Source organism: Peromyscus eremicus, chromosome 16_21, assembly GCF_949786415.1.
Source record: "Peromyscus eremicus chromosome 16_21, PerEre_H2_v1, whole genome shotgun sequence".
In the NCBI taxonomy this organism is placed as follows: Eukaryota; Metazoa; Chordata; class Mammalia; order Rodentia; family Cricetidae; genus Peromyscus; species Peromyscus eremicus.
The window spans coordinates 2425138-2450076 of NC_081432.1; the positions used below are offsets into that span (position 1 = coordinate 2425138).

Consider the following 24939-nt stretch of genomic DNA (forward strand, 5'->3'; position numbering starts at 1 on the left):
CCCAGCACTTGGAAGGTGGAGGCAGGAGGATCAGGAGTTCAGGGCCAACCTCTGCTACGCAGGAAGTTTGAGACCAGCACTGACTGTGTGAAACCCAGTCTCAAGAACATGGGGGCTGGAGAGATAGAAGACTAGGTTGGCAAAACGCTTGGATGTGTGAGGACCCCCGTGTGGATGCCTTAGAATCTGCATTAAAAGTCTGGATGCTGCATTGCCCTCTTGTGATCCCAGTGCGGCTGGGAGCAGACAGGCAGGTCCTTGAAGCCCAGGGTGAAGCTGGTGAGTTAGTCTGGTTTATTTGGCAAAGTTCTGGCCCGGTGAGAGGCCCCATCTCAAGCAAAAGGTGGAAGGTTCCTGAGGAGTTACACCTACGATTGTCCTCTTATCTCCAGAGGTACAAACACATGTGCACATGACACACACACACACACACACACACACAAGCACACACATACACACACACCCCCACACACACACATAAATACACACACACACACATAAATACACACACACACACATATGGTGGTATTTTATTTGTACTGAAATGTGATTTTAATTGGATGTTAATAAATAAAGTTGCCCAGGGGTCAGAGCTATTAGAGCCATAGCAAAAGCTGGGCGTTGGTGGTGCACACCTTTAATCCCAGCACTTGGTAGACAGAGCTAGGTAGATCTCTGTATGGTCAAGGATACAGCCAGCATTGGAGACACACGCCTTTAATCTAGCTCTCTTTCGGAGAGGTCTCTTGGCTGAAGAGGCTAGCTGCAGCAGGCGGGTAAGGCTCTTAGCTCTGATCTCTTGGCTTTCTTCTTTGCATTGGTTCTGTGTTTCTTATTTAATAAGACGGTTGGTTACATCTACACACACAGCAGAAGAAATAGAAACCAATGGTATTTTTGTTGCCGATCTGACAGATTTTCTTGGGATGGAGATGGGAAGGTGCTGGCCTTGGCCTTGTTATAGTTATAAGAACAGTAACTAAGCACATGAGGGACAAAGAGGGTAACACATCGCCTTGAATTCTCCATGGCTGGGCAGGATGTAGTGGCCCAGGCCTTTAATCCCAGCACCCGGGAGGCAGAGGCAGGTGGATCTCTGTGAGTTCAACCCCAGCCTGGTCTACACAGCGAGATCCAGGACAGCCACAGCTACATAGTAAGACTGTCTCAAAACAAACTAACTAACAAACTGGCTGGGTGTCCTATGTGGTAGCCAGTATTTGTAACCTCCACCCTTGGGAGACAGAAGCAGGAGGATCAGGAGTTCAAGGACAGTTTCCGCTATTTAGCAAATTCTAAGTCAGTCTAGATTACGTGAGGCCCTGTCTCAGAGGGGAAAAATAGATTAAAATATATTGTATGAATAAAGCTTTTTTTTCAATTAAAAAGTGTATCTCAAACTCAAAAATACTGTTATTCTTTTGAATACCCAACCCCTAATTTTTTTTTCTTTTTGCAAGTTGGGAATTTTATCTGTTGGATGTTCAAAAAAAAAGATGTTCTAAGCATTCTTCCTGTCTTTGCAAGTAACTGTTGACTTTCTTTTTATCCTGTTTTCAGGGAAAGACCCAGGAAAGAATGTGAATCTTCTCATATGCCAAGAAGTTCTAAAAAGATTAGTTTCGATTCCTCAGAAGCTGTGATCCCCACCGGGCCCAGGGGATCAGATCCATGTGGCCAACTCCAAAAGGAAATGAAACACTGTAAATATAATGTTTGACAGAGTTTGTGGGTTTGTGTGCTTAACATGATCCACACAAGGCCAGGTGTGCTTGTGTGTGCTTGTGTGTGTGTGTGTGTGTGTGTGTTGGGTGTGTACCCACTTAGGAGCAGTGTGCACAATCCATTGACTCTGATGTCCTGGAATCTTCATTTGGGGGCAGGGCAAAGGCTCTGCCCCCAAAGCTGACCCCCTAACCCCTGGCATGTCTTCTCTTTTCCTCCCCTAGGACCCTGCCCCGACGCCTCCGCCACTCCCCGCCTTTTGACTTTGGATTCCCTGGCAGCCTGCTCAGCTCGCGCTGGTTTCGGGGAAGTCAGATGACCTTTTCTCTCCCCTGGCTCTCGCTCTCGGTTCTCCTGTCCTGACACCATGGCCCCTCTGCTGGCTCTGCTCTGCCTGCTGCCGCTGTGCCCAGGTAGGAGGCAGGAACAAGGCTACCGGGGCCCTATGGGCGTGGCAGGTGCTGCTCGGTCGAGTCCACACCTGACCGAGACAGCCCCTTCTCGCCGCCCCGCTCTCATCTGGCCCGTTTTTTCCTTTCCCACACCCACAGGCCTGGCAGCGCTCTCCTGTCCGCAGAATGTCAATATCTCCCGTGGTACTTTCACCCTCAGCCATGGCTGGGCCCCTGGGAGCCTCCTCACCTACGCCTGCCCCCTGGGCAGCTACCCAACCCCGGCCTGGAGACGATGCCAGAGCAACGGGCAGTGGCAGACCCCAAGATCCACGCTGCAGCGATCCCCTCGGTGGGTTAAAGCAATCTGCAAAGGTGAGTCCCTCTGGGCTTTGGGAAGTGCCCACCAGTGTCAGACTTATTAGCAGGGGGTTCCCAGGGACTAGTTAGAGAGAGGCTTTCAAAATACAGGAAAAAGCCGGTTGTGGTGACTCATGTCTTTAATTCCAGCCCTTGGGAGGCAGAGGGAGGGAGGCAGAGGCAGGTGGATCTCTGTAAGTTTGAGGATAACTTAGTCTACATAGTGTGTTCTAGGCCAGCCAGGGTTGTAAAATGAGACCCTAGCTCCAAAAAACAAACAGCCATCCCCAACAAAGGCCCCCAGAAAACCACAAAAACCAAACCAAACAAACAAACCCAGAAAAAGTCCACTGTCCTTAGTAAGGACAATTTTTTTTTTTTTTTTTAGGTAAAATTAACTGTAGGATTGTTGTCCATTCTAAATGGTTGCTGAATGCCTTGGAGCACCCTGGACACAAGTGTCCTTGATGAGAGACTGGGGTGACCACAGCCCTCGAGGGGGGCAGCTACGCATCAGTCAGATGGGCTTGAACTGCTCTAAGTTGGAAGTATTCAACCAATTGCCTAAGACAGCAATCTTATGTTTCAGTCTCCTTTTTGAGTTTTCTTTGGTGCTGTGATTGGACGTCAGGGTCTTACTCATTCTTGGCCAGCGCTCTTCTATTGAGCTAATTTTCCCAGCCCTTTTTTGACTAATTACTTTTGTTTTTGAGCCTGCCAACCCTACCTGTTTTGGTTTCAAAGGTGAGTTTTGAACTCATTGAGGATAGACTTAAACTCCTGCTTCCCAATCCCACCTTTCAAGTGCTGGCCTCACAGGCATGAGCCATCATGTTTGGCTTTGAGACAGAGTCTCTCTGTAGCCCAGGCTGGACCCAAACTTACAGTAATTAATCTACCAGTTTCTGCCTCTCCAGTACTGGGTTTACAGGTGTGCACTACCACCACACCCAACTGTTCTGATTTTTTTTTGTTGTTGTTGTTCTTGGTTTACCAAGACAGGGTTTCTCTGTGTAGCTGGCCTCAGACTCACAGATCTTCCTGCCTCTGCCTCTGAGTGCTGGGATTAAAGGGTGAGCCACCACCGCCTGACCTGATTTTTTTTTTTTAAGATTTATTTATTTATTATGTATCCAGTGTTCTGCCTGCACGTATGACTGCAGGCCAGAAGAGGGCACCAGATCTCATTACAGATGGTTGGGAGCCACCATGTGGTTGCTGGGAATTGAACTCAAGACATCTGGAAGTCAGTGCTCTTAACCTCTGAGCCATCTCTCCAGCACTCCCTGATTTTGTTTTTGATACAGGGTTTCGTTATAGTCCAGGCTGGCCTAAATTCACCAAATAACCCAGCGGGCCTTGAGCTTCCGTGACCCTTCTGCCTCAGCTGCCCACGTGCTGGGATTACGGCTGCACCACACCAGGCTCTTACCACATCTTTGCAACCAGTTGACAGTCTCAGGTTCTAACAGGAGGCCCCGCCCCACGCCTAGGCTGGGTGTCAGCCGTCCTTCGCCCTTGCCTGCCTTCTCTCCCTCCAGCTGTTCGCTGTCCAGCTCCGACTTCCTTTGAGAACGGCATATACACCCCCCGGCTGGGGTCTCACCCCGTGGGTGGCAACCTGAGTTTCCAGTGTGAGCATGGCTTCACATTGCGGGGCTCACCTGTGCGATACTGTCGCCCCAACGGCATGTGGGATGGGGAGACCGCTGTGTGTGACAGTGGGGGTAAGTGCTCTTACTGTTGGGCTACTTGGGGGTGGGGACGGGCGGCTGCAACCCCAGAAGCTTTTGTGGAGACAGGAGCATGGTGTTGGTGGTGGCACAGTAATCTTCCTGGATTGGGGTGGGTTGAGGTCTGTGGGCCATGCTTCACTGACCCGCACGGAGCCCTGTCCAGGCAATTGCTGAGAGGTTTCACATCTGACTCAGCGGCTCTACATACTCTTCAACTTCTTCTTTTCTTTTCTCCCTTTCCTCCCTCCTCCCTACTTCTCTCTTTCTCCTTCTCTTTCTTCCCTTCCTTTCTTTGATTCGGGGACTCACTCCAGCCCAGGTTGAACTGGGGCTCAGGACGTAGCCCAGGATGGCCTTGCACTCACTGCAATCTCAGTCTCCAGAGTGCTCAGATTACAGGCATGAGCTACCAAACCTGCTCAGTCCACCTTTCTGAAGGCTTCAAGACAACACTTTGTCCTTAACCCCATGGAGTGTCACAGACCAGACCTGTGAGAGATGGGGAGCTGCATGTTGGGCTTGGTGCCTAGCTTCTGGAGCTGGGTGTGTGGCTCCAGTTGTTCTAAGTTAGACAGCCTCTGGACAGGTTACATACCTTCCCATGCCTCAGTTTTCACATTTGTAAAATGGGAATAGTGGTCCTGTCAAGATGGCTCAGCAGTTGGAGTTCCGTTCCCAGTGCATCAGGCTCACACCCGCCCGTAACCCCAGCTCCCGGGGATCCAATGCTCTTGTGTGGCCTCCACATAGACACACACATAAACAATAATAATTAAAAAAAAAATTGTGAGTTTGGGGCTAGCCTGGTCTACAGAGAGAGTTTCAGGACAGCCAGGGCTACACAGAGAAACCCTGTCTTGAAAAACCAAACAAGATAAAAAGTAAGAAAGAGGAATCGGGGCTGGAGATATGGCTCAGCCGTTAAGAGCACTGGCTGCTCTTCCAGAGGTCCTGAGTTCAATTCCCAGCAACCACATGGTGGCTCACAACTGTCTGTAACTCCAGTTCTAGGAGATCTGACATGTTTACATCAATGTTCATAAAAATAAAAGTTAAAATAAAAAAAAAAAAGTAAGAAAGAGGAATCGCAGAGTGCCGGATGGGTTAACGGCTGGAATTACTAAGCAGCATCCAAGGGAATGAGGGACCAGAGGGACGGCAGTGGGAAGAGCTCACCTGATGCTGCCGGTAGCTGTTGGCCCCCTGAGACCCTGGCCCTGGCTCAGCCACGTGGGTCTTCCCAGAGTCATGGCTTCCCTGAATAGCTGCCGGAACCTGGCATCCCTGAGTACTTCGCAGCCCTGTGAGTGGTGTTGGGGGAGAAGAGGGCCTCTCAGGATCCCCTGGAGCACTTTGTTTTTCAAACACAGGGTCTCAAGTAGCCCAGGCTGGCTTCAAATGCAGACCGCCTATGAACTCCTGATCCTCTTGCCTTGACCACCGCAGTGCATACCACCACACCCAGCTTCGCCATCACACAGGAGGCGGTGTCCGCTAGGCAGCAGGGCCACTCCCTCACCCAGCTACCCAGACAGTGACACCTTACCCATGCTGGAGTCTTTCCCAAATAGCCATTTATTCAAGCGTAAATACAATTTATTTTAAATTTGACACATAATCTCCCTGTATTAAAATATGCAATTTGTATGTGAGACTGGGGGTGGGATCCAGGATTTCTGGATTACCAGGCAAAGCACTCTACCACTGAGCTATACTCCAAACTTCATAGTAGGAAAATTAAAAATATGTATTTATAGCCGGGTGGTGGTGGTGCACACCTTTAATCCCAGCACTCGGGAGGCAGAGACAGGCAGATCTCTGTGAGTTTGAGGCCAGCCTGGGCTACTGAGTGAGATCCAGGAAAGATGCCAAAGCTACATAGAGAAACCCTGTCTCGAAAAACAAAACAAAACAAAAAATGTATTTGTTCAGCTGCACACACCTTTAATGCCAGCACTTAGGAGACAGAGACAGGGGAATCTCAGAGTTTGAGGCCAGTTTGGTCTACAGAGTGAATTCTAAGCCAGTTAGGGCTTCACAATGAGACCTTGTTACAAAAAAAAAAAATCATTTGTGTGTGTGTGTATGTGTGTGTGTGTGTGTGTGTGTGTAGGACAACTTTCAGGAGTTGGTTCTCTCCTACTATTTGGGCTCTAGCAGGGATGAAACTTATATGCTGAGGCATGTCATCAAGCACCAGCACCATTATCTTTATCTGACAAACCATCTCATTGGCCCAAAGTATGAATTTTTTTTTTTTTTTTTTTTTTGAGACAAGGTTTCTCTGTGTAACTGCCCTGGCTGTCCTGGAACTCACTCTGTAGCCCAGGCTGGCCTCAAACTCACAGAGATCTGCTTGCGTCTGTCTCCCAAGTGCTGGGATTAAAGTCATGTGCCAGCAATGCTTGGCCAAAGTATGGATTTTTTTGTTTGTTTGTTTTTTGTTTTTTTGAGACAGGGTTTCTCTGTGTAGCTTTGCGCCTTTCCTGGAACTCGCTTTGGAGACCAGGCTGGCCTCAAACTCACAGAGATCCGCCTGGCTCTGCCTCCCGAGTGCTGGGATGAAAGGCGTGCGCCGCCACCGCCGCCGCCACCACCCGGCTAAAGTATGGATTTTTATACATGAATCCACCTATGAAATGCCACCTAACTTGAGGATACACCCACACTGCAGGACTTTGTCTTGTCTCCTTCCATAAGTCAACCCCTTTCCGACTTCTAACTAGGTCTACCTGTTCTTTACTTTGCTTTATTTTACGTAATATCTCCTTATTTATCACATGTGTGTGAGGGAAGCGTGATCGTGCCGTGGCGTGGGTGTGGCAGTCAGAAGACAACTCACAGGGCCTGATATCAGGATCAACTCAGCGTGTTGTGTTTGGTAGAAAGTGGCTCTGCCCACTGAGCCACCTTGCCAGCCTTGTCCTGTTCCTACACTTCATACAAATGGAATCATGTGGGGTGTGCTTTTTTTAATCTGGCTTCCTTTAAAATGTATTTTTATTTATATGTATATGTGTGCGAATGTACCATGTGTGCATTCTCATGGAGGCCAGAGACGTTGGATGCCTTACAGCAACTGCCATTACACATGGTTGTGGGCCACCACGTGGATGCCGGGAATTGAGCTCAGGTCCTCTGATAGAGAGAGCTTCCAGTGCTCCGAACCCCGAGCCATGTCTCCAGCCCCATCTCATTTTCCTCTGTTTAGTACTTTGTTTTTGAGAATGATGAATGTTGTCATAAGAGTCCATGGTTCTCTTTTTAATTGTATGGTATTCTATTCTATAAATGCATCATAAAGTATTATTGTCTTGTTGAGTATCTGAGTGATGTCTGACTTGGGACTACAAAGAGTGAGGTTTGGGGAACTGTCTCTGCGGACTTTGCCCTCTGGAATGATAAGTTGACAGACTGCAGCTTTACCCAAGGTTTCCCCAGTGGACATTCCAGCTGTTTAAACAGAGTTCTGCCTGTTCCACACCCTCCCCTATAGCTGGAGTCACCTCTAGGTTGAGGGTCGACCATTCTCATGGTGTGCGGCAATCACCTCGTGGTTTATGAACTCCAAGTGATGCCTGGGTTAGGCCTGCAGTGCCCCAGTGGGTGGCTGAGGTCTTGAACTCCAAGTGCTGTGGGCTATTTAAGGTCTCCAGCCGTTCTCTAGTCTGATGGTTCTGGCATCTAAAGGAACCGTTGGTGGCTTTGAGGGTGGCATGAAGGACGAGGCATTGAGCCGGGCAGACATCTCCAGGCCCCGTTTACCTGTCTTTGCTCACTTGCAGCTGGCCACTGCCCCAACCCGGGCATCTCAGTGGGCACAGTACGGACAGGCTCACGCTTTGACCTTGGGGACAAGGTCAGTTACCAATGCTCCTCCTCAAATCTGGTGCTGACTGGCTCTGCGGAGCGGGAGTGCCAGAGCAACGGGATGTGGAGTGGAACAGAGCCCATCTGCCGACGTGAGTATCCTCAGTGTTCTTCTGGGACTGCACACCCAGGTCTGGTCCTGCTGGCCCTCATGTGACTCTTCCCACAGAGCCATACTCTTATGACTTCCCTGAGGATGTGGCCTCTGCCCTAGGCACCTCCTTCACCAACCTGCTTGGAACTACCAATCCCATCCAGAAGAGGACGGGTGAGTACTAGAGAAGGGGCCTGATGGAGCAGGAGAGAGGCAAGCTGCCTGGGTGCTGGGAGCTGGGTGACTTTGTTGTAGCACAGGGTGGGTGGGCATCTAAATGCCTTGTCTCTTGTTTTCTTCAGAAAATCTGGGCCGTAGAATCCAAATCCAGCGCTCAGGTCACCTGAACCTCTATCTGCTGCTCGATGCATCTCAAAGTGTGTCAGAAAAAGACTTTGAGATCTTCAAGGAGAGCGCCTCCCTCATGGTGGACAGGGTGAGAATCCTCCCCAGGCCTGGTGGCTTTCCTTCCTTGCTCGGAATCCCACTCAACCCACCTCCTTCTGGAAATCTTCCCAGGCCACCAGAACCATGAGTTCAGTGTATATGATCATATCTTCATTCCATACGTGTTTTGGAACACCTGCTGTGTCTGAGGCACCGGACTGGGTGCCAGGAGACACCACACAGGGGCCAAGTACAGCTCTGTCTTTTCAGGGATTCGTCATCCACAGCTGTGGTCTCCAGAGAGAGTTATCCAGATAACCTATGGGGCATGCCAGAAGAACCTGGCACTCCTGTTGAAATATCATAATTTTTTAAAGCCAATAATTTCAAAAATTTTAAGCCATATTCTTGTTGTTAAGCCAGTAATTTCATACCTCAAGGCAGGAATGGTAGAGACAGGAGGATTTTAGGAGTTCATGGCCAGCCTCGGACCGCATGAGACCGACGAAGGACTTGGAAAATGGTTCAGTGGGTAAAGGCACCTGCCGTACAAACCTCAGTTCAGATCTCTGGAATCTGAATAGAAAAAAAAAAAAAAGTCAGATGCCACAGGCATGTTTGTGACCCAGTGGGAGGGGGCGCAGGGGCAGAACTGCTGTATGCTGTCAGGGCAGCTTCCCTGGAGTTCTCAGCACCGAGCAAACACGATCAGAGGCTGACTCTAACATGGTGCACACACACACACACACACACACACACACACACACACACACGCTCACACACGCACACGCTCACACACGCACACTGGAATGGGGGAAGCACCAACAAGAAAACATTTTTTGAGACAGGTTCTCTTTACATAGCCCTGCTGTCCTGGAATGCGCTATGTAGACCAGGCTAGCCTCAAACTCACAGAGATTAGCCTGTCTCTCTCAAGGGCTAGGATCAAAGGCACGTACCACCACACCCGGCCCAACACTTTTTTTTTAAAGTTGTGTATTTAACAATAATTCATATAAAAAGATAGTTTTTTCTTCCAAGTATATTATTTTTTTTCTGCTAAGAATTGAACCTAGACCTTTATGCATACCAAGGACATGCTCTGCCACTGAGCTACACCCCCAGACCCTCAGTTAATTTTGTTTGTTTGTTTTAAGACTTTTCTTGTAGTCCACAATGACTTTGAACTTTTTTTGTTGTTGTTTATTTTTCAAGACAGGGTTTCTCTGTGCTGCCCTGGCTGTCCTGGAACTCACTCTGTAGACCAGGCTGGCCTCGAACTCATAGAGATCCACCTGCCTCTGCCTCTTGAGTGCTGGGATTAAAGGCACACATCAGCACTGCCTAGCTGATCTTGAACTTTGATCCTCTTGCCTTAACATGGATTTGTCTTTATTTCCAGCTCCCAGCTCCATCTTATTTCATTTTTATTATTTTTAATTTTTATTTTCTTCTTATTTATTTATTTATTTATTTATTTATTTATTTATTTATTTATTTAGTGTGTGTGTGTGTGTGTGTGTGTGTGTGTGTGTGTGCCACATGTGTGCATGTGCCCTGAGAGGATAGAGTACAGGCATTGGATACCTTAGATCTGGAATTACAGGCATTTGTTAAATTACAGGAATTGGTGAGCCATCCACCTGTGTTCTGGGATTCGAACTCAGGTGGGACAAGAGCTCTTGGCTGCTAGCCCATCTCTCCAGCCTGCCCCCAGCTGCATTTTAAAGAGGATTTGTGTGCGTGTTCTGAAGACTGTCTTAGGGCTTAAAATTAAGTGACTCCAGCACCCCCTGTACCTCTCGTCAGTGGCACGGTTCAGGCTGGAGTAGCAAGACTCCAGTCCTTTCCCTGTGAGGTTGGCGTTCTCATCACGGACCCCCACTGAGCTGATGTGTGGGTGAAATGAGGTGGGGTCTGTCAGGAGCACATACGTGGCATGTGTCATTTCCTTGGCTTCCTCAGGCCGAGTTCCTTACGAAGCGTCTTGCCCGTCAGGCTCAGCACAGGCTCTCTGTGTCTCTCGGACCTGTTCTTGTTCGGTTTCGCAATGGTTGCCCCCTTCTCCCCTACCCTCTCCAGATCTTCAGCTTTGAGATCAAGGTCAGTGTTGCCATCATTACCTTCGCTTCCAAGCCCAAAACCATCATGTCGGTGGTGAGTGAGAAATCCCAGAATGTGGTGGAGGTGATCAGCAGTCTGGACAAAGTCTGCTATAAAGGTTTGACTCTCATCTGCTGGGTGAGGTGGAGAGTAGGAGTTGGACCAAGCAGCTGCAGAGATTCCAGAGGGGAGGGGCCTGAAGATGTAGCTCAGTTGGTAGTGGATTTGCCTAGCACGCAGGAGGCCCTGGGTTCTAGCCCAGCACCACATAATTCCCATTTCCCTGGTCGTCTGTGGCTACCTATGGAAATTGAGGCCAGCCTGGACTACATGAGACCCCTTATCGGGAACAGAGGAATGGAGGGATGGAGGGAGGAAGGGAAGGAGAAGAAGGGGGGAAAGAGAGAGAGAGAGAAAGCACATTTGTTCATTCTTAGAGCACTTGGGTCCAGTTTCCACACCTCATAGCCTTCCGTGACACACTACAAGTCCATATTCAAACGCACCATACAGGATTTTAGCTCCTTCTAGATCCGCTGGCATATGCTCTGCTTTTTGTGGCTCAACACTGTACCCTCCCTGTCATTACCCATCTGCACATTGTGTCAAACCTGCCTGGGTGCCACCAAACAGCTGAAACACCACAAACTCTTTGGAAGCTCCATCTTTAAATCTTGGGAACTTGTAGTCGTTTTAGATTGAGGATTACTCAATGAGTGTTTCCATTTTTTTTTTTAATTAACTAATTTTTGAGACAAGGTCTTCATGTGTAGCCTTGACTGACTTGGAACTTGTTCTGTAAACCAAGCTGGCCTCGAACTCACAAAGATCTTCCTGCTTCTGCCTCCTGATTGCTAGGATTACAGACCTGCACCATTCTGTTTCTGTAATGGACATTCTAAGGTGGAAAAACCAAAATGTTTTGAAAAGTCATTCAAAATACCTGAGTTTATCAGACACTCTGACAACTTGCATTTCTGGTGGTCTTTCAAACAGAGCAATCTCCTCAATCCTGGGAGGCAGGTAGAGGGTTTTTATTGTTTGGTTTTTGTTTTCAAAAGGTTTTTCTTCTGGCACATTTCAGATCATGAAAACGCCTCTGGCACTAACACTTACGAGGCTCTGAACAGTGTCTACCTCATGATGAATAGCCTGATGGCGCGCCTGAGCATGGGAGGCTCTGCATGGCATGAAATCCGCCACGCCATTATCCTCCTGACAGACGGTGAGTGTCTCCCTGGCTGCTGGAGGAGGCAATAGTGGGCAGCCTCAGGATAGGTTCTGAAGTCTTGTGTTCTGGTCGTCTTTCTGTGCTTGGGGGGATCATGTCTTTTTGTTTGTTTGGTTTTGAGACAGGGTTCCTCTGTGCAGCCTTGGGTGGTCTGGAACTCACTATGTAGACCAGGCTGTCCTCGAACTCACAGAGATCCACCTGCCTCTGCCTTCCAAGTTCTGGGATAAAAGATGTGCGCCACCGTGTCTTACTTTCTTACTTACTTTTTTTTTTTTTTTTTTGAGACTGCGTCTTGATCTGTAACCCAGGCTGACCTTGAACTCATGGTCTTCCTACTTCAGCCTGCTGAGTGGCCTGAATTACAAGCATGTTTACCCAGCCCATAAAACACACACACACACACACACACACACACACACACACACACACACACACACACACTCTATTCTTTCACAGGCATCACATGTATCTGTGGGCTATAGTGTGGCATGTCAGCACATGTACATAATGATCAGACCTGAGTAGTGACTGACATGTCTGTCACTTCAACCACTCATCATTTCTTCATGTTGGAAGCATTCAAAATTCTTTCGCATGATTCTGGAGTACCCAGTTACTTGCTGCTAACCTTGACTATCTTTCTGGGCTATGTGATACCAGAGCAATATAGGATACTTCAAACCTGCGTGTGGTCCTGGTGCAGGGTCATGTGACCCTTCTCTGTTTTTCTAATTCTTAGTGAATGTGCTTCAGAGGCAAGCCTCAGTTTCTCCCTCTTTCTTTCTCTTTATTCCCCCTCTGCTTGTTTTGAGATGGTTTCATCCAGTACCCCATGCTGGCCTCGAACTACACACACACACACACACACACACACACACACACACACCCTGAGATTAACCAGACCCGAAGACTATACAACTCAGTGAACTTCTATACATTTAGAGTAGCCATTCAAAACAGAAGCTGTGGAGAGTCACAGTGGATTTTTTTTGTTGTTGTGTTTTTTTGTTTTTTCGAGACATGGTTTCTCTGTGTAGCTTTTCACCTTTCCTGGAACTCGCTTTGGAGACCAGGCTGGCCTCAAACTCACAGAGATCCGCCTGGCTCTGCCTCCCGAGTGCTGGGATTAAAGGCATGCGCCACCACCGCTCGGCAGAGAGTCACAGTGGATTTTACACGTTCACTATTGAGTATATGTTTATTCTCTTACTCATCACCAAAACCAAAGAATTCATGGCAGAATTAGAACTAGAAAACACTTAGCTTTCTCCTCTCTCCTAGCCCTTGTCCACTACCTTCATCCAGTCTTTTCTCATCCCCAATGTTAGCTTTTCTTGTTCGCCTTTCATTGTGTTGTACTGTACACATATGTACATTTGTTTACATATACACATAGAATTATTGGCTGGGAGGACGTGTGATGATTTCTTTCTGAGATTATATGACATCTCTTAATATTATAAAATCTAAGTTCATTAATTTTCCTGCAAATTTTGTGGTTTAACTTATCCTTAAGACTAAATAATATTCACACACACACATTTTCATTATTCACTCATCTGTTGATGGACAAGAAAGTTGATTCCAATTCTTTGCTCTAGTGAATAAAGCTGCAGTAACCATGAGGGTGCAAATATCTCTACCACAGGGTGTGGAGTTCTCTGGGTGTCTATGCCCAAGAGTGAAATCGCTGGGTCACGTGGTATTTCCATTTTTAATATTTTGGAACTGTCCAGCATGACTTCCACACTGGCTGTATTGCTTTGCATCTTGACTAACAGTGAATAGACTCCTTTCCCTCGACATCCCCTCCAAATTGGTTGTGAGATTTGCTGTGTCAGCCATTCTGACTGGGGTGAAATGGTTATCTCAAAGTAGTTTCAATTTGCATTTCCTTGATGAGGAGGGATAACGAACACATTTAAAAACAGTTATTGGCCGTTCATGTTTCTTTTTTGAGAACTGTCTGTTCAGTTCATTTGCCCACTTATTGATTGAAAGTTTTATTTTCTTAGTACTGAATTTCTCCAATTCTTTGTAAATTCTGTGTTAGCTTCTTGTCTGCAGTCTGGCTGGTAAAGGCTTTCCCACCCTGTGGGCTGTGGGCTCTGCTGTTTCCTTTGCTCTACAGAAACTTTTTGTCTTCATGTGTTTGTTTTGTTTTGCCTGTCTGTATGTATGTGTGTTATGTGTAAGTCCAGTGCCCTTGGAGGTCAGAATAGGGCATTGGATCCCCTGGAACTGGAGTTCTAGATAACTGTGAGCCACCATGCAGGTGCTGGGAACTGAACCCAGGTCCTCTGGAAGAGCAACAAGTACTCTTACCCACTGAGCCATCTCTCCAGCCCCAAATGCTGTATTTTAAAATGGCTGCATGTTCCCCATGTTTCCAGGGATGTGAAAAATTCTGAAGTCAACCCAGATGGAGCATTCTTTCTTTTCTCTGTTCTAGGAAAGTCCAACATGGGTGGTCCTCCCAAGCCAGCAGTTGATAACATCAGAGAGATCCTGAGCATCAATCAGAACAGGAACGACTATCTGGGTGAGGCTCTGCCCCATCCGAGATGTCAGGAGGGGTGGGGTGGGCTCCTGTGTCCGGGGCTCTAGTGTGACTTAGCACTGGCTCTGAGCCCTGAGGGTTTCCCGGTGCTTCTGTGTGGCAGTGGTTGAGAGCTGGATAGCATACTGTCCATGGTCCCTACTCCAGTTCTGTCTCCAGAGGGCTAGAGCTGTGGGCTGCTTCTTCATCTGTCATGAGTGATGCAATCGGGCCTGCCTTCACAGGCGGGTAGGGGAAGATGTCTATGACAATGTGATCTGGTGGAGAGAACTGCTCAGTACTGTGAGCTCCCACGTCATCACCATCTCACATTTCAGGAAACTTTGCAGGAAGAATGGGCCTGGGTTCCCAGTAGGGACTGTCCCCTCCAGTGTCCCTTCAGCAGTAGACACCTAGGTGAAGCATTCAGGTTTAGGGTGACCACAAAGTGTACTGACCTATGACCAGAAAACAATTAAATTTTTCTCTTGGTTTGTTTTTTTGGAGACAGGGTCTTGCTGTGTAGAGGCCTGGTGGCCACAGGTATCCTTGGCTTACAGCCACAAAACCCCAACCTCCATCTCTGTCTTCACCCCAATTTCTGTCCTGTTCCCACAGTGTCCAGCTAACTATGTTTGGGATTAAATTTCTTATGTATTTACTGCAGTGTTAGGGACTGAATATAGGATCTTGTTCCTACCAAGCAAGTGCTCTACCACTGAGCTCTATCCTCAGCCCTCTGTTTACTTTTATTATAAATATATTTATTTCTATCTCTGTGTATGTGTGTGTGTCTGTGTGAGTGTATGCCACATGAGTGTGGGTGCTCTTGCAGGCTAGAAGAGGGCATTGCCTCCTGGAGCTGGAGTTCAGGCAGCGGGTGCTGGGGACGAACTCAGGTCCTCTGGAAGAGCAGCAAGCATTCTTGGCAGCTGAACCAGCTCTCCAGTCCTCTTTTGTTTTATTTTAGGGACAGGCCCGGGCTGGCCTCCAACTCACTAGGTACCTGAGGCTGGCTTTGAACTCCTGATCTTCCTGCCTCCACTTTCTGAGTGCTGGTAATACCAGGAAAAAAGACTGTTTCCCTGGTGGTGGCGCACGCCTTTGATTCCAGCACTTGAGAGGCAGAAGCAGGTGGATCTCTGTGAGTTGGAGGCTAGCCTGGGCTACAGAGAGAGTTCCAGGATAGGCAGGGCTACACAGAGAAATCCTGTCTCAACCCCCCCACTCCACCCCCAAAAAACCCTGTTTCTTTTTCTTTTTCTTTTGTTTTCAAGACAGGGTTTCTCTGTGTAGTTTTGGTGCCTGCCCTGGATCTTGCTCTGTAGACCAGGCTGGCCTCGAACTCATAGAGATCTGCCTGCCTCTGCCTCCCGAATCCTGGGATTAAAGGTGTGTGCCACCACCACCCGGCCCAAAACGCTGTTTCTAATGCAGGTCACATTCACAATAAACTTGAACACGTTCTTCTGGGAAACACAATTCTACCCACTGTAGGCAATACAGAAAGTAAACAGGGCAGTTGTTGAGCATGCGAGTGATAGGTACCCAGTGCCATGACGTGAAGTCAAGTGGGGAGGGCATGGGAGTGTCGGGGGCATTGCAGATGTAGAAGACCTTGCTGAAGAAGAGCTGTGTGGACATCTGGGGGAGAATACCCCAGCCGGAGGTGCTGCTGGAGCGGAGGCCTGAGCAGAATGTGCCTGTGGGTTTGAGGAGCTGCTAGGAGGCTGTGCAGGGTTGGGGTGTGGTGTTGGCAGGAGGAAGTCAGACAGGGTGAAGGAGGCCGAGTCCATCCAGTTCAGGTCTTTGTCGGCTTAGTGAGTTCAAGTACCCGCCTTATGTCTTGGGTGGCCTCTCGGCCACAGGCTCTGGTGACTTCCCTCCTTCCCATCAGACATCTATGCCATTGGGGTGGGCAACCTGGATGTGGACTGGAAAGAACTGAATGAGCTGGGGTCCAAGAAGGACGGCGAGAGGCACGCCTTCATCTTGAAGGACTCGCAGGCAGTGCAACAGGTCTTTGAGCATATGCTGGGTAAGTGAAGCTTCGTCCCCTTGTAGCAGAGAGCGCAGTGTGGAGTCAGCTGGGGCTCAGGGTGCCAGCCTGGACCTGTGCCCATCACCCACCTCTTCCACACCTGGTCTTCATCCACAGACGTCTCCAAGCTCACGGACACCATCTGTGGGGTGGGGAACATGTCGGTCAATGCCTCTAACCAGGAGAGGACACCTTGGCATGTCACCTTTAAGGTATCCAGAAGGAGAGGCGGGGCTTGGATCACAGAGGTGAAAAGAGCCGGATAAAGCAAACCCTGACTGTTGTCTGTTCCCTGCAGCCCAAGAGCAAGGAGACATGCCGGGGGTCCCTCATCTCTGACCAGTGGGTGCTGACAGCAGCCCACTGCTTCCATGACTCCCAGATGGAGGACCGTCACCTGTGGAGGGTCATTGTGGGTAAGTCAGGGGCTGCAGCGGACCCTTACCCCAAGGCCGGAGTCACCACTGTCTCTCCTCAGCCTCTGGTCTCTTCTGGTCCACTCTAATCCACCACTGTTCCCAGGGGATCCCGCCTCTCATCATGGCAAAGAATTCCTTGTGGAGAAGGCGTTGATTGCCCCTGGGTTCGATGTCCATGCCAAGCGGAGCCAGGGCATCTCAGAGTTCTATGCTGATGATATTGCCCTGCTGAAGCTGGCCCAGAAAGTGAAAATGTCCACTCATGCCAGGTGCCTGAGCCCGGGTTGGGAGGGCACCCTACAGAGGGCAGTGCTCTGGGAAGTACCAGAGGGGATACTGAGGATGGGCCTCTGTGACGTTCACCTTTCTCCCCAGGCCAATCTGCCTTCCTTGCACTGTGGAGGCCAACATGGCTCTTCGAAGATCCCCAGGTGGCACCTGTAGAGACCATGGTGAGTCCTGAAGGCTTGAGCTTTGTGCTGAGTTGGGGCCAGAGCTTGGGTGTGCTGGCAGGGCCTGGGCTGCAGTCCTCAAGCTGGGTGCACCGGCTCTGTACTCACCCTGCCTTCACCCCGATGGCAGAGACAGAACTTCTGAATCAGCAGAAAGTTCCTGCACATTTTGTGGCTTTGAATGGGAACAAACTGAACATTAACCTCAGGACAGGACCTGAGGTGAGAGATCAGTAAGGGACCCCCTGGGGGACAGTATGTCCAACCCTGCCTGGAGCCTCCCCTTCTCCAGGGTTTTGCTGGTCTGCCTAATGTCTCCTGGCCGTGTTCTTTTCTCCTGCTCCCCACACTGAAGTGGATAAGCTGTATCAAGGCCGTCTCCGAAAACAAAAACATCTTCCCCGGCTTGACAAACATCAGTGAGATAGTGACAGACCAGTTCCTGTGCAGCGGCATGCAGGATGAGGACAATCCCTGCAGAGGTAAGAAGCCCGCTCCTCTGCTCCCAGGGAGAAGCTCTGGTGTCGCCAGCACACACTTGGGATACTAGTGTGCTGCCCTGGGTGACAATGTCTCTTGTCCCTTCTTTCCCTGCAGGAGAGTCTGGGGGCGCGGTTTTCCTTGAGCGGAGATACAGGTTCTTCCAGGTGGGAAGCAGGACTTGGAGGGGGCTGGCTGCCAGGCGGGGTACAAGTCGTTCTTGCTGGGTCAGGTGGGAGCCGTTGAGGGACCAGACAGGTTGAGTCTTGGAGTGCGGCTGCCACGATATCCAACCTTGTTGTTCTTTCCCCAGGTGGGCCTGGTGAGCTGGGGTCTTTATGACCCTTGTTTCAGTTCCCCGAACAAAAACTCCCGCAGGAAGCCTCCCCAGGGGATTCTGCCGAGAGACTTCCACATCAATCTCTTCCGCCTGCAGCCCTGGCTGAGGCAGCACCTGGATGGCGTCCTGAACTTTTTGCCGCTTTAACATGGTTCTTGGCTCCTTTACTGTTCTGACCTTCCTGTCTCCTGCCTCTGAGTGTCCTCCTTCCTGGGTACATACATTCTGGGCCCCAGGAATCCAGAGACAGTGGCAAAAGCTGGGGAATCCCCAGGGTTGCACAGGGACCACTGTCTGCCCTCCCTGCCCTGCCTGTGTGCAAACCTCTCCCTAGAGTGCAGGACTTGTGCTTTTCATTCTCACATGGAATTTCCCAGTTAGGAAATTAAATAAAAACCAGGGATTTCCACATCTGCCTGTCTTATGTCTTGGGGGTGGGGAGGCCAGGGAGATTCCAGGAAGGTCAGAGACCCTGCTGCACAAACAGCGGCTGGACTCTGCCCCATCACACAATCCATGGGAAGCTGGCCTCTAAGGGGGTGGTCTGGGCTTGTTAGGAGGGTCTGGGGGCTAAGGAGGAGCTTTGAAAGGGAAATTCTGGCCCCTGGTCAGTAAAGAGTGAGGCTGGGATGGTTTCTGTTTCCTCATTTGGCAGCTCAGCAGGGGCCCTCCTTTGTGAATGTTCCGGGAAAGCAGTGCCTGTGTGGGGCAGGCACCAAACTGCAGGTGCCAGAGCAGATTGCATAAAAGGCCAGGGCCAGTGGGAAGGGGCGTAGCCAGGCCCAGCGTTACAGTTTCAGTTTGGACAGCGAGCCAAGTAGACACCCAGAGTGAACTGGAGAGGGCTTTCGGCCACTGGCCTCTCTTTTGCTCTCCATGATGATGGGGTACAATCGGAGTCCTCAACTCTGCCTGGTCCTCTTGGTTGTAGGTCTCTCCTCTGGAGGTAAGCAAAGGACACCCCATCTTCCTTTTGTCCCTAGCATCTGTCCTGGGCCTTCTGGGGCCAGGCTTCACCAGCCTTTCTCCTCAGGTGTGAGCACGACTCCAGTGCTTGCAGCCCGGCCCCAGGTCTCCTGCTCCCTGGAAGGAGTAGAAATCAAAGGCGGCACCTTCCAGCTTCTTCAAGGTGGCCAGGCCCTGGAGTACCTGTGTCCCTCTGGCTTCTACCCGTACCCCGTACAGACCAGAACCTGCAGATCCACAGGCTCCTGGAGCGCCCTGCAGACCAGAGACCAAAAGACTGTCAAGAAGGCAGAATGCAGAGGTTGGAGGCTTGAGAGTGTGAGCAGTGGGCGGCAGGGACAGAGCAGGTGGAGGCTGCTCAGTGCTTGGTAACGTTGGAGCTGTGTGACCAGCAGGCTGAGCAGTGGGCACACCTCTGAGGGTGCATGTGGGAAGTGTTTCCTCATGTCGGGCAGCCCTGGTAGGGAAAACAATACTGAGAAATAGGGGGAGGGTGTCTAGGAATGTGGCTCAGTTGGTGGAGCGCTTGCCCAGCATGAGCAAAGCAGCACTACTACATGAAACAGGTGCACGCCTGTAATCCCAGCACTCAGGAGGCAGGGCAGGAGGTCAGAAGCTCAGTCATCTTCAGCTTCATAGTGAGTTTGAAGCCAGCCTGGGCTACATGAGACCTTGTCTCAAAACAAAACAATCCCAAAACACAAGAGGAGGGGCAGCAGGTTGAGGGGACTGGCAGGCACTGTTTCTCAGTGACATGAAGTACCTAAAAACGGCCCTCGGTGACTTTTACCTGTCTTTCCTAAAGCGATACGCTGCCCACGGCCACAGGACTTTGAAAATGGGGAGTACTGGCCCCGGTCTCCCTTCTACAACCTGAGTGACCAGATTTCTTTTCAATGCTATGATGGTTACACTCTCCGGGGCTCTGCTAACCGCACCTGCCAAGCGAATGGCCGGTGGGATGGACAAACAGCCATCTGTGATGATGGAGGTGAGACGTGGGTCACCCCTGACTTCACCCTCTCCCTGAGGGCTTCACCCTGGGAATGTATGGGCACTCCAACTGTCCTCATGTCTCTGCAGCGGGATACTGTCCCAACCCGGGTATTCCCATTGGCACAAGGAAGGTGGGCAGCCAGTACCGCCTTGAAGACACTGTTACTTATCACTGCAGCCGGGGACTTGTCCTGCGTGGCTCCCAGCAGCGAATATGCCAGGAAGGAGGCTTATGGAGTGGGACGGAGCCTTCCTGCCAAGGTGACTCTTGACCTGCTCCCTGGGTCAGCTCCTCCCTGCTGTCTCTACACTAGGACGCTTCTCACCACCTTACCTTAGTTCTTTCCTCACGCCTCTCAAACCTCCCTGCCAGTTTTCTAAATTCTCCCAGCACCCTGTCAGTGTGTCCTCAGCACTCCAGACATCTGACCCGCTCTCTGACCACCCCTAGACTCCTTCATGTATGACACCCCTCAAGAGGTGGCCGAAGCATTCCTGTCCTCCCTGACAGAGACCATAGAAGGAGTTGATGCTGAGGATGGGCACAGTCCAGGTTTGAGGACAAGGAAGGAGGTTGGGCAGGACCCTGGGGAAGGGTGGATGACCTGCCCGGGACTATGCATGCCAGAAGCTGAGTGTCTGATGGCACCCAGGTGAACACCAGCAGAGGAAGATTGTCCTGGATCCCTCGGGCTCCATGAATATCTACCTGGTGCTGGATGGATCAGAAAGCATCGGGGCCAGCAACTTCACAGGGGCCAAGCGGTGCCTCACTAACTTGATTGAGAAGGTAGAGCAGAGCTTTCCCTCCCTTTGAAATGAGGGGACCTTGTCTGGACCTCTCCTGTGTCCCCAGATCCTCAGGTCCAGACCCTGCTGTCCTCCAGCCCCCTTCCTGATGGGTAACCCTTGAGCCTCACTCTGGCCCTCCCTGTCTCAATGGTAGGCTGAATCCTCCATGACACAATGTTCTTTTAACTCACAGGTGGCGAGTTATGGGGTGAGGCCACGATATGGTCTGATAACCTATGCCACGGTCCCCAAAGTCTTGGTCAGAGTGTCTGATGAAAAGAGCAGTGATGCCGACTGGGTCACTGAGAAGCTCAACCAAATCAGCTACGAAGGTCAGAGGTCAGGGAAGGGAAAGCTGGGAGGTGCACCTTGGGGTTACGGTGGTCAGATGGTACAGACTATCAGTTTACCAAAAGTGCCCTTGAGATTGCTGGGAGAGCCAAGGGCATGTGGGTAACAAACTGAAAGTTAAAGATCGGCTGGGCTTGGTGCCACATGCCTTTAATCCCAACATTCAAAAAGCAGATGGATCTTTGTGGGTTCAAGGCCAGCATGGTCTACATAGCGAAGCAAAACCCTAAAAAAGGAAAGTTAAAGAATGTGGGATCTCAGTTGTCATAGACTTCTGGGGCTCAAGAGTGGCTTGGAGGATCAGGCAAAGGGATGACCTCTTCCTCTCTACAGACCACAAGTTGAAGTCAGGGACCAACACCAAGAAGGCTCTCCAGGCTGTATATAGCATGATGAGCTGGGCGGAGGATGTCCCACCCGAAGGCTGGAATCGAACCCGCCATGTCATCATCATTATGACCGATGGTGAGACCTTTCTCCTACCCTATCATCCTCCCATCTCCTATGCCAGTGTTTGGTCCTCAAGACCACATGTGATTGTCTCCAGTCAGTGGAGCTTCCCTGACCCACTTTCATGGTCTCCATGTTTCTCACAGGCTTGTACAACATGGGTGGAGACCCTGTCACTGTCATTGAGGAGATCCGAGACCTGCTGCACATTGGCAGGGATCGCAAGAATCCCCGGGAAGATTATTTGGGTGAGTGACCCACCAGGGATCCATCACTCTCAGCCCTCAGGGCCTGGACCCTCACCCTTTCCTTCTCTCCCTCAGACGTGTATGTGTTTGGGGTCGGGCCTCTGGTGGACTCCGTGAACATCAATGCCTTGGCTTCCAAAAAGAACAACGAGCAGCATGTGTTCAAAGTCAAGGATATGGAGGACCTGGAGAATGTTTTCTTCCAAATGATTGGTAGGAAGATGCAAGGAAATGTATGGGGAAGCTGTCTGCAGACTGGGGTTGCTGACTTCCCTCACCCTGGCAGACTGGCTCCCCCCCCCCTTCCCTCCTCTCCATCCCAGTGTCTACTCTTACTTCCTGAAGTTCTTCACTTCCTGATCTCACAATCACAGAACTCTGAGTTCACTTCACAGAGGTGGAAACTGAGGCCAAGACAGGAAGTCAGCACAAGACTGGGGCTGAAAATGCCCAATCCTCAGATAGCCTGGTCTTAAGCTTTTCTCACTACACCACAGGGGTTCCTCATCTAACACAAGGAACCACTTCCCTCTTCCTCCTCTCGGGGGCCTCTGCTCCCCACAGACAGGCAGGGATCTGACAAAGATGGCTGCCATGACTTGCGCCTTCTGCATTCTCTTCCTTTGCCAGACGAAAGCCAATCTCTGAGCCTCTGCGGCATGGTGTGGGAGCACAAGAAAGGCAGTGATTATCACAAGCAACCATGGCAGGCCAAGATCTCAGTCACGGTGAGCATTCCAGCAGTGGGGACTTGTGGGAGAGAGATGAAATGCCCACACTAGCAAGGTCCGTAATCCCAGCTGTTCAGGAAGCTGAGGCAGGGCTGAGATTCACAGCCTGCTTGGGCCACAGTGAGTTCAAGGTCGGCACCGGTAACTTATGAAACTATCTGAAAACGGAAAGAGGAAGCTGGGCAAGGTGCACGTGGGGGTGCCCCCAGCAGCTGGAAGTGGAAGCAGAACTACCTTGAGTTTGAGGTCAACCAGGGATACACAGCAATCGAGAGTTAGAGAGTGGTCAAGCTAGGACTACGGAGTACTGACCTAGCATGTGTGAAGCCCACCCCCAGCACCACACACATCAGGGCTGACATGACACTGGTTCTTCCCCAGCGCCCTTTGAAAGGACACGAGAACTGTATGGGGGCCGTGGTGTCTGAGTACTTTGTGCTGACGGCAGCACACTGTTTCACGGTAGAAGATCAGAAGCATTCCATCAAGGTCAACGTGGGTAAGGATGCAGTCAAGATTCTCATCTCCAGGCCCATCCTCAGGAAGCAGACCTGTATCTCACCTGTCCTCAGTACAGCCCCTCCCTTATGCCCCAAGGTTGGGGAAAACAAAGCTCAAATGATGACATGAGGCCAGAGCCAGGAGGCTGCTTACATAAACACGACACCCATTTTTCTCCTCTCAGAAGGGAAGAGGCAGGACCTGGAGATCGAAGAGGTCCTATTCCACCCCAACTACAACATCAATGAGAAAAAGGCAGAAGGAATCTCTGAGTTCTATGACTACGATGTGGCCCTCATCAAGCTCAAGACCAAGCTGAAGTATGGCCAGACTCTCAGGTGAGTGGGGCCAGGTCCCCGAGGAGCTGAGGAAGGTGGGCTGGAGGCACAGGGCATAGGGCAGGCTGTCTGTTGCCCCTGACTGTCCCCATGTCCTGGACAGGCCCATCTGTCTTCCTTGCACGGAGGGAACCACCCGAGCCTTACGGCTTCCTCTGACAGCCACCTGCAAGCAACACAGTAAGGCGTGGTCTGGGGTAAGACAAGGCTGAGACCCAAGACAAGGGGCCACAGGAGGGAGTTGCCAGAGCACAGCTATGCTCAACTCAAGGCCTAGCTCCTAAGATGGGTCCAGGGGACATGGGGTGGGGGGACACAGCCGACATGACACTGTCACTTGTCCAGAGGAGGAGCTGCTCCCTGTGAAGGATGTCAAAGCTCTGTTTGTGTCTGAGGAAGCGAAGAAACTGACTCGGAAGGAGGTCTACATCAAGAATGGGGACAAGGTGAGAAGGGGCTCCTAGAGAGGCCACCTAGGGCTGGTCCTTCACGAGCCAGCTCTGGTCACCACACCTTTCTCCCTACAGAAAGCCAGCTGTGAGAGAGACGCTCTGAAGGCCCCAGGCTATGACAAAGTCAAGGATGTCTCTGCGGTGGTCACCCCCAGGTTCCTCTGCACTGGAGGGGTGGACCCCCATGCTGACCCCAATACTTGTAAAGGTGAGGTGGCTCTCTGGCTATGGTGCAAGCCCATGGGGCCCAGCAGTCTTTCCCCTACAGCTTCTCTCTTCCACAGGAGATTCTGGGGGTCCTCTCATTGTTCACAAGAGGAGCCGCTTCATTCAAGTGAGTGTTCACTTTTCCAGTCTGTGGGGAGATGCCCAGGGGACAGCATGCACCATAAAAAGGAAAGGTTGATGCACGTGGCTGGTAATGGCGGCAGAACAGGGCACACCTCATCTGACAGCCGTGGTTGAAGTGGCCAGTACAAGCTAAGTGTCTGGCCTACATGCACCACGGAAGACAGTACAAGCTGGGCTCCCAGTGCACTTCTTTAGGTCGGCTTGGATGCTTTCTGGGATTATGAAGTGTCAAGTAACCCATGGCACCCCTTCACCTACACAGGTCGGTGTGATCAGCTGGGGAGTAGTGGATGTCTGCAAAGACCAGAGGCGGCAGCCGCTGGCACCTGCTCATGCCCGGGACTTCCACGTCAATCTTTTCCAGGTGCTGCCCTGGCTCAAGGAGAAACTCAAAGATGAGGATTTGGGTTTCCTATGAGGGGCTTTCTGCCAGGAGGGGGTGAGGATCAATTAAAGCAGTTGCAATAAAGACTGTGTTCCACATCTTTTTGGGGGTAAGAGAACAGGGGTGTGCACTGGTCATGTTGCTACAAGTAACATCAACACTGACAGCCACTTTTGAAGGTTTAACCCCGATCCCAAGGGCTGAAA

General features: G+C 50.6%; 1 protein-coding gene across 3 annotated transcripts; it reads left to right on the plus strand.

The window, feature by feature from the left end:
• The first annotated feature begins 1929 nt into the window (after window positions 1-1929).
• On the plus strand, window positions 1930-24817 carry Cfb (complement factor B). Of its 3 annotated transcripts, XM_059244063.1 has the most exons (33): window positions 2007-2138; window positions 2277-2492; window positions 4019-4204; window positions 7999-8175; window positions 8253-8351; window positions 8480-8613; window positions 10647-10785; window positions 11752-11892; window positions 14354-14443; window positions 16338-16478; window positions 16599-16693; window positions 16780-16897; window positions 17004-17169; window positions 17276-17352; window positions 17483-17574; window positions 17708-17834; window positions 18146-18154; window positions 19944-20129; window positions 20222-20395; window positions 20586-20687; window positions 20788-20924; window positions 21120-21258; window positions 21611-21742; window positions 21874-21975; window positions 22051-22188; window positions 22606-22703; window positions 23088-23205; window positions 23392-23545; window positions 23649-23725; window positions 23891-23991; window positions 24073-24205; window positions 24282-24331; window positions 24611-24817. In XM_059244063.1, exons 1-33 carry the CDS (start codon window positions 2093-2095, stop codon window positions 24764-24766), a joined length of 4050 nt encoding a protein of 1349 aa, XP_059100046.1. In that variant the 5' UTR covers window positions 2007-2092; the 3' UTR covers window positions 24767-24817. The 3 variants fall into 3 exon arrangements, with proteins under 3 accessions (XP_059100045.1, XP_059100046.1, XP_059100047.1); XM_059244062.1 differs by lacking the exons at window positions 19944-20129; window positions 20222-20395; window positions 20586-20687; ... (11 more) ...; window positions 24282-24331; window positions 24611-24817 and adding an exon at window positions 17950-17999 and having other exon boundaries at window positions 1930-2138; window positions 18146-18581; XM_059244064.1 differs by lacking the exons at window positions 2007-2138; window positions 2277-2492; window positions 4019-4204; ... (12 more) ...; window positions 17708-17834; window positions 18146-18154 and adding exons at window positions 18914-19118; window positions 19206-19439.
• The last annotated feature ends 122 nt before the right edge of the window (window positions 24818-24939 follow it).

Coding starts and splice junctions, on each gene's coding strand:
- Cfb (XM_059244063.1), top strand. CDS start 2,093: ATGGCCCCTCTGCTGGCTCTGCTCTGCCTGCTGCCGCTGTGCCCAG. Junction 21,259..21,610: donor CAACCAAATCAGCTACGAAG/GTCAGAGGTCAG, acceptor TCCTCTCTACAG/ACCACAAGTTGAAGTCAGGG. Junction 21,976..22,050: donor TCCCCGGGAAGATTATTTGG/GTGAGTGACCCA, acceptor TCTCTCCCTCAG/ACGTGTATGTGTTTGGGGTC.